Here is a 17,421-nt window from a genome sequence, read left to right as displayed (position 1 = left end):
GAGGAGGCGGAGGGGGGAGGGCGCGCGCGCGTGGCTGGGGCGCCCAGGCTCCCCCTGCCCCCGACCCCGGCCGCGCTGCCTCCTCGCCGGCACCGCCCGCATCGCCGTAGGAACCCGCTCCGGGCGCGGGGACGCGGCTCGGCCTGGAAGGAGCGAGAAAGCAAAAGTAAGGCGAGCCGCGCTCTGAAGTTTTCCCAACTTCGCCCCCTGCGGCGGCGGATCCAGCTGCGCCGCGCGTCCCCACCGCGCGGAGAGGGGCCGCCGGGCAGAAAGAAAGGGCCGGGGCGGGGGAGAGGGAGCGCGAGGGTGAGGGGAGAGTCCCGCAACATCTGTTAAAACTTGGGGGAGGAGGAGCACGGGCTGCAGGAGGAGGAGGAGGAGGAGGCGAGGAGGGAAGGAGGGAACTGGCGGGAGGGGCGCGCGGAGCCGAGGGACAACTTTTCCGCCGCGTGAGGAGCGCGGGCGGCGCCGGGCCGGGGCGGGGGCTCCTGGTCCCGCGCGGGGCTCCAGGACGGGGCCGGGACCCTCGGGGAGAAAGTCGATTGGATGCCCGGAGAGGCGCCCGGCGGGGGCTTTCTTTCTCTCCCTGCTCCCTCCTTCCCGTGGGTTCACCAAATCAGAGCTGTCACTCAGGCCTGTGAGTCAGGAGGGATCGGGTTACACGGTCCTGGAAGCCGATGCCGGAGCCGCCGGGGCGGGAGGGCGCGGGCAGGGGCTGCTCCTCGGCGCGCTCCACACTCGCGGTCGCGCACACTCGCCGCCCCGACTCGCCCTCCCCGCGGCCGCCCGCGCCGCTCCGCCGGCGGCCCGCACCCTCCGGGCCCAGCCCCGCCGCCCGCCGCCGCCCGAGCGGCCCGCGCCTCGCGCCTCGCGGAGCCCGGACCGCCCGCCCGCGCCCGGGACGCGGGTCCCCGGGAAGTTCGGGGACTTGACAGCCGCCGCCGCCGCAGGTACGTCCCGCCCGAAGTTCTTTGTTCCGCGGGCCCCGCACGGGCCAGCCGGCTCCTGCGGCCGCGCCGGCGCTGCCAGGTCCCGAGGGGTCTCCGATCGGGGGGACGGGAGGAAGTGAAAATGGCTGTCAAAGGCGCCCCGCTTTCCAGAGCCAATGGGTAAGGCGTCAGAGCCGGGCTTTCCTTCGCTTCCTCCTCCCTGAAGCTCCCTTTCCAAGTGGCTGACCCCTCGGGATCCGGAGACGGACTGGAGAACTGCACATCCCGGAGGGGGACGAAGTTTACGGCAGTTGCATGGGCGCACCGCACCCCCCACTCCCCATCTCCAGGGTGGAGAGGAACTACCTTAGACCCCGAAGCTTGGGCGCCCGACTGCGCCCCGTTTCACCCCCCTCGGGTGCCTGGCGCGGCGGGCGGCCGGCGGGGCGCGCGGGGCTCGCGGCTGCGGGGGTGCGTCCAGCCCGCGCCTCCTTTCCGAGGGCGGGGGAGCGGGGTGCTCCCGGGGAGAGGCGCGCCTCCGTTGTAATAGAGGAAAAGTGAAAGTTGTACCATCTGTAGATGATTTGGGATTCTTTCATTTCTTTTCTTTTTCAGGGACAGCACACACACACACACACACACACACAATAAAAAGAAAGAAAAGAGAAAGAAAAGCGTTAGAAGCTGCAGGGAGTCGGTGCGGGGGGTGTACGTAACCGTGCCCCCTGCAATAATCACTTAAGCGGCCGCCTTTGCACAGAGTCGTGCAGGAACCGCTCTGCAGGGGACAGTTACTTTCCGGAGTTAGGAGGGGAAATGGGCGGGGGGAGGGTAGAGGGCGTCAATATTTACCCCAAACTTGGAGACTTTGTGAAGCGACTTTTAAAGCAGATTGCCAGTTGCCAAAGCACCACTGCACACCCGGGCCTGTCCCCCTTCCCTCAACTGTGTGCTCCTGGCCCTGATTGCACCTGCTTCCGGAGATGCCCCGGAGAGGCCGGACTCCCAGCGAGGCTGGACCCAGGCTTCCCTGGCTGACCCCTGGCAGAAAGAGGCTTCAGGAGGCATCCTTCCTCCTTGCAGTTCTCCGGCCTCCCCACTTCTCCTCTCCCTGATGTGCAGTGGCCCAATAGATTCTGGCCTTGGGTACAGTTGCTCATGGCCCTCTGCCAGTTTATATGTACATGTATTTATGTAAAACATTTTCTCCCAGCTCTTTGCCAGCTGTTCCACATTTTCCAGCTGCCATTTCAGTTTTGAAATGATGGACTGTCCTCATCTCCAAGTAAAAGAGCCCTTTCGTCAGAGGTTTGGGGACCAAGTAGGATTTTTCCTTCCACCTTCTAAGTTCTTCTCGCTGGGCTAATGATCAAATTAACAGGAGACAAATTAACGGTGGCGGTGGGGGGGGGGGGGAGTCCAAATTTATTACAGATGTATATTCAAGGGTGCCATAAGATATGAGACCCAAGGAGGCATTAGGCAGTTGAGGTTTATGTGCCATTCTGGACAAAGGAGAGGGAGGCAGGGGACTGAGATTTCAAAAGGAAAGCAGGCAATTTACAGGTAGATGAGGAAGAGCAGACACGTGGTGAACAAATTCTTGCTGGGCCACCCAGAAACAGTTGGACATAGAGGAATATCCAAAACGCAGGCTTTGCCGTGTTTTTCCCTGTCGACCACATTTACTTTGTATGATGATGCTATGTTGCTGCTCCCATCCTTAACGCAGGTTTTTCTCTCTGAATTCCTTTAGGCAGGCAAGTGGGAGGGTCAAAGGTTTTTTTCCTGAGCCTTTCATTGCTTTATAACCAACTTAAAAATCAATATCCCAAAAGGCATATTTTGTAGTGGCAAAACTTTGGTCCCTCTCAGAGGGCTGGAGGGCTGGCTCCTGTGAAAAGGCAGTGCCTAAGCCAGGCTGGTCTGATTAGTTCTAAAAAACACCTCCTGCTTTCCTTTCTCCTTTCCTTTTCCCCAGTCTGTCTTTCCAGAGCACTTTGCTGGAACGTCACAATAATTAGGCTCCCCCCCCCCCCCCCCCCCCCCCGCCCCATGTGATTTTGTATAGAATTTGGATGAGGCGATGTTTTAGATCTCTGAAATATGTGTCTCGTGGAAATAAATTAACTTTTAAAAAGAGTTGTAGCTTGAGTGGGTTGGGCATGGCCGGTGGGGGGTGAGGGGGTGGGGAGTGAAGGGCTCTGCTTGGCCAACTGAAATGATTTCATTTTAGTCCAAGGCAGGAACTATTCATCCTTCCCATGTTATGCTTATTGTGTTGTTTGATGTCTTAGCATATTATAGACTGAAATTGTCAAGAATTGGCCTAAAGTATTAATTTTGAGTATTTATGTAATTGCTCTGTAATTTGAATAGGTGCCTTATTGATTGATTCCTGTAATTATTTCATTTAGGTTTTAAATTAAAAATTAATAATAGTCTGACAGTTTCTTAATTACATGTGTCAAGATTATTTTGAAAGAGGAAAATGCTATGTTTTAAAGTAGTGAAATAACCTAAAAATCTCTTCATTTTTTTTTTCTAAGGCATAAAGAGTATTTCAGTTGTGGGGATGTAAGGCAGTAGTGATCGGTCTTAATGTAAACTGTGTGAAGTATTGAAATAATTTGTTTATGTTAGGAAATATTGGTCTTAACAACCTGGTATGCAAACACTTTGACCCGTTGGACTATAGTCAGACCTAAAACAAACATGAAATAATATATAAATTAGTTGTAACAGCATACTTATAAAGAGAAGAGGATTTATATTATACTAAAAGCTATTTAATTAAAAACTCCCTGCCTTTGGGAGTATCCTTTCAGGGTATATAATTCTTAAAGTCAGCCTAGGGAAGTTTTGGTTTAAGATGCCTTAATGAGTCGAATGAATGTGAGAGGTGTCTTGTGAAACACCTTTTAAAAGGTGTAGGTTATATTATTATTAATAGTAGGTCCAACTCAGATACCTACCAATTCCCGGTACCTTTAACGAGTTTGTATTCCTTGATTAAACCCTGGTATAAACACATTTTATTGTATGTCTGGTTTGCAAAGAACTACACACAGAAGTGAGAAAATGAGTACTGATGAAAAATGACTTTGTTGAGTTATTTCATTACTTATTTAATGAAAGAGTCATTAATTTATTAGTTTGATCCCCAAGCCTAAAAGTTTAACTTTCCTTTGTATCGAGGCCAGTTTTCTTAATTATCTGCATGTTGTAAGGGTTTCAGACTTCTGTGTTTTCTTAGCTAGCTAGAGGTCCTTCCTCCTGTGTAAGGTATCCTACTCTCTAAGATCCTCCTGCCCTCATTTTTTTGAAGTTAGGGTTTGGGAGTTTATGAAAGGAAACAATTTAATGATCATTGTTCTATGCACTCAATTATATAGACAATAATGTACTAGGAAAAACCAGTCTTGAAGGAGAAGTGAATCAATGAGTCATGAAATCCTCAAGAAAACCTTAGTAATGGAATGTTAATGCTTTTAGACTATAGTAGATTATCTTAAAAGTCAGACTTTTCTCCTTTATGCAATTGTTGTAAATCCCCAGCTAAAGAATTCTTTGAAGGAGGTTTTAGTTTTGCTGGCATTCATATTCTATAGTCAATCTGATTTGTTTTGGAAGAGTCAAGAAATTTTCTGCCAACTTATATATGAGAGGCAATTAAAATGCTGAAGTGATAGAGAGGGAATGCGTGTGTATTTAATCTGTTAAGCAAAAGATTCCCTTCAGGTTGTCTTTTAATTAAAGTCGAGTAGAAGTTGCTGCCCTTCACTCCATGTTGTCATTTTTCTAGATGAAAATTGATTTGTTCTAGTTTCAAAGCAAAGAGATGGAGACAGAATAAACAACAACAGGGCAGGGGCACTGCTGCAAACTTTTTCACGTACTTTCAGTGTATTTTTCATCTTTACTTTTATTTGATGGGCCTGTGAAATAGAGCTGTAGACCGGTGAAGACTTTAAATGAAATTTCACACTTTGATGATTTTTTTTTAAACTTTGATATATTGACAGCAAAAGGAGCTGCAAGCTTTCATATAACTTGAGCAGTAACGCCAAGCAGCAGTCAGACGTCTCTGTGCATTTGTGTTTAAGTGCAGAAGAAAAACATGTCCATGGGCAGTGGAGGTTCTTATCAACCCCCTAATCCCAGATCCCAGCAAACCTTAAGGGCATGCCTCAGATCTTGCTGAAATCACTGTAGACTCTCACAGTTTGCAGATTAAATATGCTATGTGTTCCTGGCTCCAACAACAGTTTTATGAGCTCACTAAGCTTCCTGTTTTAAGATCCGTTTCTTAGGTTTTTAGGAGCTGCTAAAGGCAATGCTGTCTGGAGTAAGTGGTATTTGTTAATTTAGAGACACTTGAGATATTTCATTCTTTCTTTAAAAATTGCTGGGATTATTATTTTTTAATTGAAGGGCTTGTTATGCGGGGATGAGAGAGGGGAGCTGTTTGAAAGAAATTAGATGTTAAATATGTTAGTAAGTGCATTTCATTGCAAATGTTACATGGTGCTGTAATTGTCTTAAGGCGCTTTTCCTTTTCCTGGCCCTTAAAATTAGACTTTTTCCACTTATAATTACAAATGTACCATAGTTTTAGTGACACATTTTTAAGCTACTCATAATCACTTTTAATTATTATTTTTTTTAATGTGAAAATATTTTTGTTCTGTGTGTGTATATTTCACCCAGACAAAATGTCCCAGAAAATCTATGGCTCTCTACAGAAAGTGAATGAACAAGCCATTACATAGTTAATAAGGTGGCATGGGAACATTTCAGCACCTCCTGAAAGGTAATATTGTACTGAGCTCCACGTCTTCATCTGCAGTACCTATAGTTGTGTCCTCATATACGGTGCTTTTGCATTTTGCATAAGAGTCATAATTAAAAAAAGAAAATACTTACATCATCGTCCAACAACATATCATGTAATTCCCCAGAGAACTGGAGCCAATTTTGTGCTTAAAGGTTAGTCAATGAATGAAATTGTGAAAGCCCATTTGTCAAAGTACTGCATGGGTTCTGTTAGTTTTCAGTCCCCAAATTCATTGTCTGCCCCAGCCCAGCCATTAGTCATCAGTGTATTAGTGCTGCCTTCAGGCCATGCTGCCCAGCACTTCTTCACACCATTATAGCTTTGAAAGTGTACTCTGTTGACTTGTAGAATTACTGCTCTGATTTCCGCTTGGCTGGGTTTGAGGTAAGTCCCCTCCCTACCTTCTAGCTGACCGTAATCCTTGCTTTCTTCTAAAGCTCCTTTCCAGAGATTTAGGGGAAAACTTTCTTAAGGGCCCAGTTGGCATCACACTGTGGTTTTGTCGTGGGATGGACTGTACATATAAATTGTACCTGCAGTAAATTGGATTGATTGCTGGCCTGAAACAGCTAGTGGTTCTTTTCTTTTTTGGAGGAAGGGAGTGACACTCTGTGTGTGTGTGTGTGTGTGTGTGTGTGTGTGAGAGAGAGAGAGAGAGAGAGAGAGAATAGTTTAAACATAAGCATTTGACTGTATATTTGAGTAATCTCTATGCCACAAAATTAAATTAAATAATGGGAGATAAGTGTAATTTTATTTAAATCTGTTTATTGGAATACCTTCAGAATGCATTGTGACATCTTATTTGCTTATTTTCATATGGAAATTTTAGCATTAGCTACTTTGACTTTTCTTGAAGATTACATAAAATGCCTAACAATATTCCAGAGGGCTTTACATGACAAACTATTCATTTTTTATAAAAAGAGATGGAAAACTCATAATGTAGATGAAATATAACTTTGAAATTGCAGTAGTGAAGGAATGAGGTGGTTAACCCTATTATTGATTTCATTTTGTGATATTTTTTAAAAGAATAATTTAGTTTCAAGAGAGTTATTTGTAAAAACAAAAACAAAAAATAAGAGTTATCTGTGTGTAAAGAAACCTCAGCCAGTAGCTTAGGAATGAAGCCGTAATGAACTGAAATATATGGAAACCTGAATGGAGTGGCCAGAAGTGTGGACCAGGCCATGCCACTTCAGGACAACATCTGCTGTTTGAGCTCTGGCTGTTCAAATGAAATCGCATGCCAAAGTGTTTCATGGGGAGGGTGTGCAGTGTGGCATAGTTTACATTGGCATTTTGTGCAGGATTGGGGGAGGGGTGAAGAAAAAGATAACTGAAGAATTCTGTCTTTGAATTAGCAAAGTTTATAGGCTTAGTGGACTGAAAGTAATTTTTCACTGAATGAGCCTTCATTTAAAATTCTTAAATTTTGAAAAATTTGCTTTTTAAATGGCAACTGAGGTTCAAGAATCACAAGTTTAAAAATTGGGAAGATAAAGTATGACGAATAGCACTTCACAGAATAATAGCTTAATATCTTTGGGATATCTTTAGTTGATTTTAACACCCAGCAGGTAATGGTCTAATATTTGTGATGGCTTAAAAGTAAATTATTAATCATAGAATATGCACTCTACCCCCGTAAGCTTTATTGTAAAGACACACATGATTCTAGGTACCAAAAGTTATGGAAGTTCTACATGAATAATTTTTAAATTTAGTTTTTTTTTTCCTTCTGAAAATGTGTGAAAACTTTTAATTCCTGTAAAGTTCAGTGAAATGAGACCTTTGATCCTTCGGGATGTTTTTGTGATTTGTGGCTTTAAACTGTGATTTCACTGTTTTTGTGAGCTTAGCTGATGTTAGATTGATAACTGATTTATCAGCCTTAAGATCTAATTTTCTGTCTGAGTTGAGGATTGTCTGTCTCCAGCAAACCCTAAGAAAGTGGGGATGCCAGCTTGCTCCACATTATTGCTCATTCGTTAATGGCACCTGCTGTGCATGGTGCTTTCTGCTAAGCCTAACCAAAGTACACTGGGCTGGTGGTGTTTTACAGTTTCAGCAAAACTCAGAAATGGTAACAACTATTAAATACAGACCTCATACTCCCATCACACGTTCCTCATAAAGTATTACTGGCAGTAGAGAAAGAGTAGCTGATAATCTTTTTTAATTACACATAGCAGAAAAGTAAAACTAACACACAAAATGTCATTTGTGATTTTCATTGTAATAACAGTTACTTCCTCTCAAGTAAGTCTTTCAGTGGTTGGAGTTCAATATATGGGTTTCTTAAGAGTTTTGATGTAGTTAATTTACTAAAACCAAATTTACTTAATCCTTAGCCAGGTAATTGTTTCCCCTTCAAATAATTCCATTTGGGTATCGATCATGAATACTGCTTATCAGATATTAAGAGCTTCAGAAATGTAGGAAAGATTGAAAACAAAATGCAGCAGATTTGGGAAACTCTAGGCTACCAAGGCTTTAGGCTTTACTGATTATGGGGGGAAAAATCATATATAAAGGAAAATAATTGTACTTAAAAAATACTATAGTTTAACATTCATCACAATTTCATTAAGAACTTATGATGTTGAGCTTCTTTTCTTGCAGAAAAGAGAGGCAGTGCAGATAGGGAAGGGAGAGGAAGCCTTAGAAATCTTAGGAACTGTTGGTGTGTCACAGGGGTTATGCATATCTAATTGATTTTAAGTTCAAAAATTATTTTTTTTGAGCAGAAGGAAACAACCACCACACTAGAAAGCTAGAAAAGGTTAACTCTAATGCACGATTGTATTAGATCCACTGAAATATTTTAAACTCCCTAAATTTTTTTCATTGAAACTCAAACTTTCAGAATTGATCAAAAGTTAAAATCAGCATCAGGTGTGTGCTTTCTGATTTTTAGAAATTTCTCTCCCTAAATGATTTATTGTCTTTAAGAACTGAGTTTTAATGATATAGGATGGTATAACTATCTAATAGAAATTTCACCTGAATGGTTTCTTAAGAGCAGTATCTTGAAGTAGCAGCAAATCTGTAGCAATAAAGTATGAGTGAAATGTCATTTCTCAGTGATACAGGGAGACCCCCCTCCCCACCCCCGCCCCCCCCCTCCATCCTTTCACAGGCTGGTGCCTTCTGGATTTTTCAAGCATCAATACATTCAGCTTATAAACATATAGGCAGGTGTAAGTAAATATAATTTCTTCCAAAAAAAGGCCTTATTCCACTTGTGCAATAGTTCCCTAAATTGCACAGAATAATTTCTTACTTAAGGCTTAATCACTGTGCTGTTAAAAGCTCTGTTCTGCCTGCTGGAATGCCTTCTCTTTCTGATCCCTCATTGGCAGTAATTTGTTTTAACCTATCAGAAACTGATCAGGTTACCATTAATCAGGCTTTTAACTTAGTTGTTTGACGTCTTTAAAATACGTTAAGAAAAAAATCAAACAGAGATTTTGCCCAAATTTAAGCAACTTAAAAATAAACCAACAGGATTAGGGAAGTAAATGAAGCAGTCTGCTGTTCACAAAGCATGCATTATCATTTATAATCACTGTCTCATTTCACCTTAGATTAGCAAGTCATTGCATATAGTTCAAACATTATTTTAAATGGTGGTTGTAGTACTGGTGCTTTCTCTTAAAAATCTCAAGCAGGATAAAGGAATCCTGCTTCAGTGTGGATCCCAGGTTTCACGGCAGAGACCTGCCAGGGGAAAGGCTGATTTCTGCACCTTTCCAGAATTTTGATTTTTTTTTTTCATTCTCTGTTATTTACTACCAAAAGCCTCATTGATGAAGGTTGAACTTTGGAATTCCACCGAGGGCCTCCCTCGCCCAGAGGCACTGAGATGTGCGTGTGCCTTACCCATTCACTCCACCAGAATGCAGTTAGGACTCCTGAAGAAACGGTATTTGGGAGCCAGGTTAGTGGATGGTGAGTTACAAGTTGAGTGAGCGAGGCTCACCCCCGTTGGTTTCCTGAGGACTCCAAGTGGTCCCAGTGTTTTACTGTCGTGCAACACACAGGGTGTCGCCTTGCAAAGTATCTGGAAAGTGGCACCTCTGTATTCAGCTGGCCACACAGCTGTGCGAATGGCAGCAGGGCTGCCTGGATAGCTGTCTGCTGGAAACGCCGCCGGGCCCTCATTAGAATATTCCCGTGGAGCAGATAGCCGGGGCGATGGAAGTGATAAGGGGCGCTCCTTGGGCTGCAGAGGCTCTGCGGGGTTCCGATGGTTCCGCCCGGGTTGGCACGTTCTGGAGACCGTTGCTGGAATGCGGACGGGAACCCGGCTGCGAGCGCCCCGCAGCCCCGACACCAGCAGTTGCAGAGGAGCCAGCCCTGTGCGCGCTGCGCGCTGGGCGCGGGGTGAGCCGCCGCCTGTGGCTGCCCCGCGGCCAGGAAAGGAGCCGAGGCGCGGCGGAGCGGAGGACCGTGCGGCCGGGCGCCCAGCACGGACCAGGACCGCGGGACCCGGAGGGCAGGCCCCCGTGGCGGGAAGTGCCAGGGTGTGAAGATCGGGCTCTGGAACCGCATGAGGGTCCGCACGTGCAGGGAGCCCGGTGGGGACAAGCTGCGAGCCAGCGCGCAGACAAAACCACCCAGCCCCCTAGCCTAAGGAAAGACGTGATTCCAGGGGACTGATATGCAAACATAAAAGTTTCTGGTGGGGTTATTTTTTTTCCTCATTGCAGCCTTAGTGGCAACTGTAAAGGGAGGGCCTCCTTAGGCTTTTTGTGTGAAAGGTCCCCACAAGAATTCACGAATTTGGTAAATGTTGCTGGTCAGTAACACCAGAGGCTTTAGACGCCTTATTGTGCAGGAGGGTGAAGCAAGTTCAGATTCATAATTTAGACAGGACAGACCCACCTGCAGGCAGGTTGCTACTAGGAGAAGGGCTCTGGAATTCATTGTGCCCAGGGTTTAGGCCGGCAGGAAATTACAAAAGGTTCAGGGACCATCGAGTGGGGGAAGGCCATGACTACTTTCAGGAAGGGATCTTTACCCCTCCATTTACCTCTGAGACCCCAGGCTTCAGCAGGCATGCAGTGTTAGCACAGTTTTCCTTGGTTGCAGGCTTGTGTGTGTGTGTGTGTGTGTGTGTGTGTGTGTGTGTGTGTGTGTTTTAATACTGGAACTGCTGGGTTTCAACCATTCGCTACAGTTTTCTTTTTTTTTCTTCATCAGCATAAAATATCAAGGGGCAGGCCAGCAAACCTTGCACGTAAGGTTTCAGTGGTGAAGGGGATGGAAGGAGAACGGTGTGGAGTTGTAAGAAAAGGAACCATGCTTGGGAAAAGGTCTCATTTCATTCACATCTAAAAAACTGTTGCATTTTCCTCAGAGAAAAATCTTTGAAGTGAAGCAGAACCGAAATGTTTTCCTTGATCATTCTGTTCTAAATAAATTGTGCTTTATTGTTTAGGAAATTCCAGGTTTTAAAAGTAGTACTTTGGGCTCTTTCCCCAATTATGTATGCTTTAGGATTCCATCAGGAATTTTTACAGGCCACGTCTATACCGCAGGCTTTTGGGCATCAGCTCAGGACTTAGTTTCTCAACTCTGCTAATAAGTCTATGAAAAGAATCACCACTACAGCTCTAAGGGGATTCTCTCTTCTGCTCACTAACGCTTGGTGCAGAGTGTTGATGAGGTGTCAGAGCCTAGAATGTTAAAACTTTCTCCTTTGTAACTGACAGGGACAAAGTTGTGATTTTATCAGTAAAATAAACTGATATAATTTACAGGGATATACAGGAAGCAGATGTCTGCCTTGGCAAGTTGCCATTTTTATAGCCCTTGTTTCAAACACAAGCCACACTTTTAAATAATTAGTTACTTACTAATGAGATCCAAAAATAAGTCGTCAAAATAGAAGAAGAAGGTCTACTCTTGAGTGACTAAAGGGCCTATTTTTTTTAAAAAAAAATCTATTTCAAACGAGGGGTGGAGGGTAGGAATTAGTATTCTCTGGGACCATTAATTAGTGTGATTTCAGTCAGTGCCTGGGGCTTTACCTCTTCTCACAGGAGTCCCTCTGTGCAGTGATGAGTATTTGGAGGGTTTATTACTTTGTTAAATTGAAGTCCTTTGCTTGGGGTAAAAACCAACAACTCCCAAAACCAAGTTTGTCAAGGAACTTCAGTGACTGGTCTCCTCACTGCTGTTAATTAGCTCTGTCTACTAAGGAAGAGGCTGATTTCTTCCCAGGAATCCCATCTCTTCATGAGTTTTTCTGGTCCATTGGCTTGTTTCTGTTTGCAGTTTGAATTTAGTAAACTCCATTCATATTCATCCAGTAAAACTGTGTTTTGAGGGGGGGAAAATATAGTAAATGCCTGTTTGTCCAAAATGATTGAGAATGGAGTGTTTTGACTAATTAAAGATTCCTGTTAAAATTTTTAGCTTTTGTGTAATTGCCAGTTTTCAAAGAAACACTGGAGTAAAGACACATAGTTAAACCAATGGCATGTAAGATTTAAGACATCAGATCAGGACTTAGTCACCATCTGAGTCATGGGGTCCTCATAGATCCTGTATTTACTCAGTACACATTCTTCTGGGTCTGAGGTGCTGGGAAGATAGCCACGGCTTGTCCTCATGGAGCTGACTGTCTGGAGGTGGGATGAACTTTCAGCAAAAGCTCCAGATGAAGAGTTCATTGGGCTAGACTGAAGTAGGCTGTTGGAGTTCAGTTGGAGTGCAGTTCATTGATAGCTTATGACTGCATAGCTTGTGTAGTCAGCTAAGACTTCATTTGGGACCTATTGCACCGAGTACGTAAACAGTGAAGAAAAGTCTGCAGAGCAGTTGCCTACAAGCTTTAGTGCACCTGATCATCACTAGTGCTGGTTAAAATGCAGGTTCCTTGGTGCCACCCTCCCAGATATTAAGGGATTGGACCTGGCAATCTGAATGCTTCACAAGCTTTACAGGGGGCAGATTCAAGTGGCTCTTGTACGACTCTGAGAAACAGTGCTGTGGTTGGGGTTGAATTGTTCTTGTGGAATACTTTAAAGATGATATTTAAATCAATTTTGGAGGAGTGTTACGAAATTAAGGAATTTGTTAGAGCTAGAAGGGGCCATCAAACATTTCTCCCTCCAGGGTCTTTATCTGGATTCATGGAAAAGCTTGGGGCGTCCGTGTTCCCTCTGAAATTAAGTGAACACTTTAGTGTTTAAGGATATTCTTCTATGGAGAGGATCCATAACTTTTAACATATTCTTAAAGAGGACTGCACCTCCTTCCCCCAAAGCTAAGTCCCACTGTGTGATTCTGTCATGTGACAGATGAGAAACCAGGCACTGAACAACTCCGTTCAGGTAACGAGGCCTCACCCTGGACGTGTGCAGGGTGGCAGCCCTGTGAAAGGACATTCTGAGCTCCTTCTCGCCAGTGTACTTTGTCAGGGCTCTCTGAGGGCTGTTTCTGAATTTGCAGTGGATCTTACAATTGATATGTACATTTAACTTTGTGCTTCTTTTTTTTTTTCTTATTTATTCCAGAAAAGCTATTCTTAAATAACTTGTGTGTTTTACAATGAATGACACTGAGTAATCAAGGAAAAGAAATGGAAGTTAGTGGAAAAGCTGGTATGCAGCCCCTGGGTCTTAAAGTTTTCTAGTTACTTGAATTCCAGATTTCTTGTACAATCAAGAATTTGCAGTTCCCTTGCAAATCTGAGTTAAGGATGACTTAAATACATCATCTGCTATTTTAACTCTTTTCATTGGTTAGGCAGTTGCTTATTTTATTTCAGTAATCATTTTGATGGAACATTTTTGCTAAATGTAGAAAAGAAGCAAATGACTCAACTGAAGAAATGCCCACCATGAATCTAGATAGCTGGAAGAAAACATTCTAGAGAGGGTACTTGTCATCTTTTCTTGTATTCTTGTATTTCACGGCTGCAAAAAAAAAAAAAAAAAAAAAAAGAACATGACACCAAATTGAGTGAAAGTTGATGAATGATGAGTTAGGGCGATTTATCACATGAATGAAGCCAGTGAAAGGCCGACTAACTGAACTTGCCTTTAGCTGAGTTTTAATATTTCTTAAGTGGTTCCAGTCTTTTCTGTTGGCAGTCTTTTGACTTTCTGTGGGATCAAGAGCGTGTTGTTCTATTACCTTTGTGTAAAAAAATATAACTAAAATGATTTGAAATGGTCTCATGTTTTAAGAAAGCTTAAAGAATTTGGTTTACCTAGCAAATTAGGATCAAGAAGCATATTGCCATTTAGATACCTCAGTGAGAGGAAGCAAAAATCACTAGCTTCTTGACCTGAATTATCCTCTGATTCAGAACTTTGAGTAGGGCCTGGGTTTGAGAAATTGCTGCACTCTCTTTAAACACATCTAATTAATTAAAAGCCTTCCCTTGCTTGGAAAGTTGTCCTAATGCCCCTTCCTATAAAGTTGGCCACCTGAAGAGACATTTGTAGATGTGGCTTAAAAGAGTAATGTGACCCTTGGGTTTCGCACTATAAACACAGCTGTAAATTGAGATATTTAGATCATTTAATAACGAATGCCCAGTAGGAATTGGGGGAAAGTCCCACATTATGGACATTGCCCTCTGTTCTCCTTTTGCACGTGCAGACACTATGACTGGCTTGTTAATAAAACTTTGATGCATTTTTTTGCAAGAAAACATGTAGGGAAGGCTCATCCACATTTTGAACTTGCTAAAGTGGTAGGCACCTCCTCAGGGGCCAGGCACAGTGGGCTTTGGAGGGAGTTGCTCTCTCCTTCTTATTTGAAGTTGATGACGCTGTTGTGTCCTTCAGGTGTTCCTGGTACCAGAGAGCTGAAGTAATGAGAAGGCATCATGGAGGCCCAGTCCCACAGCTCCCTGACCACTGAGAAGAAAAAAGTTGAGAATTCTGTAGTAAAATGCTCCACTCGAACAGATGTCAGCGAGAAAGCCGTGGCCTCCAGCACTACTTCCAATGGTAAGCAGCCTCGGGAATTACCAGCAGCCAACCCTACCGTCATTTTTATGTTCTCTGCATTCCTTGTGAATTGAGTATCTGCACCTGGACCAGTGTTTGTTCTAGAAGGGGCTAAAGAAAGCAGATGGGATTGAAGTGTGTGTGTGTGGGGGGGGGGGGGGGGGGGGGAGGGAGTACAGGATGGGCAGGCTTTTGTAATCTCTATTTTGGCACCAAAACAACATGTTTTCTTTCTAATTTTCTAATTTGAGATGTATATGTGATGGGTTGTTTATCATAGAAAGTTCCTGTTTGGGCATTTTGGAAATCATCTTGATTGGTCTGGCAGGAGTTCCGAATCCTTTTCATTTCACATGGAAAAGCCTACACTGGTCAAAAAAGGTTATTAGTTATTACAGAAGACACAAAAGTTGCCTCGTCAAAATTAGTGACGGGATTCCTTTACTCCCAACTCTTAAGTAGTCCGCTTTAAAGGAGTTTAGAAGTTAATGGTTGAGCCTCAAGGTAACATTAATATCTGAGATACAGGTTTTGCTGTTGGCTTATAAAAATTTAATTTACCTAATTTGTGTTCAGAGATAGCATAGAGTTAGTTCACTGTTTCTACATGCTATATTAATATTTTAAGCTAAGTGTTCAGAGGCATTTCAAGTCAAGCGTGGAGCATTGAAAATGAATTCCAGAGCCCCTTCTGGAAATAACAGACTGTACAGGTCAATAGTAACCTTCGCTTTCTTTCCCTGCTTTCCCACCTTGGAGGCCATTACTACTGTTGCAGTTTGTAGAGTTAATAGCTACCCTGGCCTCCCCGAATTGCACGCTGCTCTTCCACATGCCCTGGTTGGCCTGCTCTCCCTTTCCTGGACACTGCGTATCTGGGCACACTGATTTGCATGAGCTAACCTGCTACCTCCCTCTCAGTGGGCATGTTTTATTTATTCCTAGAAAGATTTTACTAGGTTGATTTACAATATTTCTGACATACAATTGGGGAGTCAGAATCATAGACTCCAAGGGCGGAAATCTAGTAAAAACACCACACCTTCCTGTCCTGACTGTGGCACCGCCTGAGCTGGCACACTGAGGAGCTTGCCCCTGCTCTCTGTGCCCATCCTCATCCATGGTGAGTAAGTGCTACTCAGGTGTCCTCCTTCGCACATGTCCCCAGTGTGCATTGCTGGCTTGGCTGGGTGAGGGGAGGGGCTGGCTGGCCGGCGTTAAACCTGCTGGCTGGTGAGTCCTGTTTAGAATGGATCCTTAGGGAGATATATTGATGTCTTCATTAAAATAACGAATTGACTTTACAAATACATGAAAATATATCTGTACTTCTCCCTTTATTTTTGGTGTTTCAAGTCAGAACTGGAGCTTATTTTAATTGAGCCCGGTATTGGCATTATTCTTCCAATGTAGTTATAAAAAAACACGTGACATTTTCCCCCCCTAGAATTTTTAAAAGTTAGACAACTTTATTATTTCAGAAGTAGAATCAGTCCATGCAGTGTTGCTTATTTGGTAAATTTAATAGTACTTTTATAGGAATAAGCACTGTCTGCGTATTCTGCTTTATGGGAAATATGGACTTTTGGTTATCTTTGTAGCTGATGTGAGTGAGTGTGAAAGTGCATTGAGTGTGAATGTGCATGAGAATGTGTGGATGTGTGTGAGAGAACAGGTGAGAAGGAAGGAGTGTGAGTAGGTAGGGGACGTGGTATGGGCAGCTCCTACAAACCACTGTCCTTTCTGTGAATTTCAGCAGAGGAACTGCAGTGGTCTGCTCTTGTGAAGGTGCTGCAGCTTCTGCCACTCCCGAACCCACACACATGCTCAGGACGTGTTTGGTGCTCCTGCCGTGGTCTTCAGCCACTCTGACCAGGGGTTGCCATTATGAACCCCTTTAGGGTGACTAGGAACAGAATTAACCCAGCAGTCCTGGGGCAGCCAGGAAGCCACTCAAGAGCATTTGCCAAAGAAGGAGCAGTTATGTTTTACAAAGTTAGTCCGATAGTCTGAACTAACCACAGAACTGACTTCTGAATCACATGCCACTGGCTTCCCCCTTGATCAGCCTGTGCCCTTGAAGCACACATGGCCTTCTAAAGGGGTGTAAAACCTATCCCTGTTGGGGGCAAATGCTCATTAGTCATGTTTGCGGGTGCTTACATCAATGACAGCTGTCCTAGAAATCCTGGTAATTCTCGCCATTTTTCCAGTGTTCCTGTTTCTTCTAAAGGATTTACTGCTTTTTATATTGGGATGACATAAAGACCCAATCTAAATAAAAGAAAAATAGTTTTGTTCTTAAGCATGAATTGAAACCCTACTGGAAGGTTAAAGGAAAACCAGCAAAAAAAAATTTAGTGATGGGAAAAGTAAAATAAAGGAATATAAGCCTCTTTCTCAGTGATTGTGAAATGCTAGTAATTGTAATGACCTTTTAAACAAAGTCCTGTGCAGGTTTCATCTCACTAGTTCAGTCTCTTTACAGCTCAAACATCATGCTCATGGGATGGGATGGCCTGGCCTTTTCTTTGTTCTGCAAGCTTCTGTCTAGTTGCACGCTTTCCTCTGCACTCAGAAGTGATCACACAGCTAGTATGTGAGCTTTGGTCCTGTGCCCCATTGGGTTTTAGAGCTCATGGGTGGGGACTTTCAAAGGTTGACACTCTGTGTGTGT

The 17,421-nt window shown here is 43.9% G+C and overlaps 1 protein-coding gene across 2 annotated transcripts in view; it reads left to right on the top strand.

Annotated features, from left to right (window-relative positions):
• Positions 1–878: 878 nt before the first annotated feature.
• Positions 879–17,421, top strand: part of GLI3 (GLI family zinc finger 3) — a 278,059-nt gene continuing 261,516 nt past the window's right edge. For both annotated transcript variants that reach the window (XM_070424736.1, XM_070424735.1), the window contains exons 1-2: positions 879–950; positions 14,580–14,744. In XM_070424736.1, coding sequence (XP_070280837.1) covers positions 14,621–14,744 — 124 coding nt within the window. In that variant the 5' untranslated portion in view covers positions 879–950; positions 14,580–14,620. The remainder of the gene's footprint in view (positions 951–14,579; positions 14,745–17,421) is intronic.

This window comes from Myotis yumanensis, unplaced genomic scaffold (assembly GCF_028538775.1).
Source record: "Myotis yumanensis isolate MYYU_CA2020_CCGP unplaced genomic scaffold, mMyoYum1.0.hap1 SCAF_9, whole genome shotgun sequence".
NCBI classification, from domain to species: domain Eukaryota; kingdom Metazoa; phylum Chordata; class Mammalia; order Chiroptera; family Vespertilionidae; genus Myotis; species Myotis yumanensis.
Note: the sequence above shows the minus strand (reverse complement) of the source record. Positions and strands in the feature narration are given on the sequence as shown.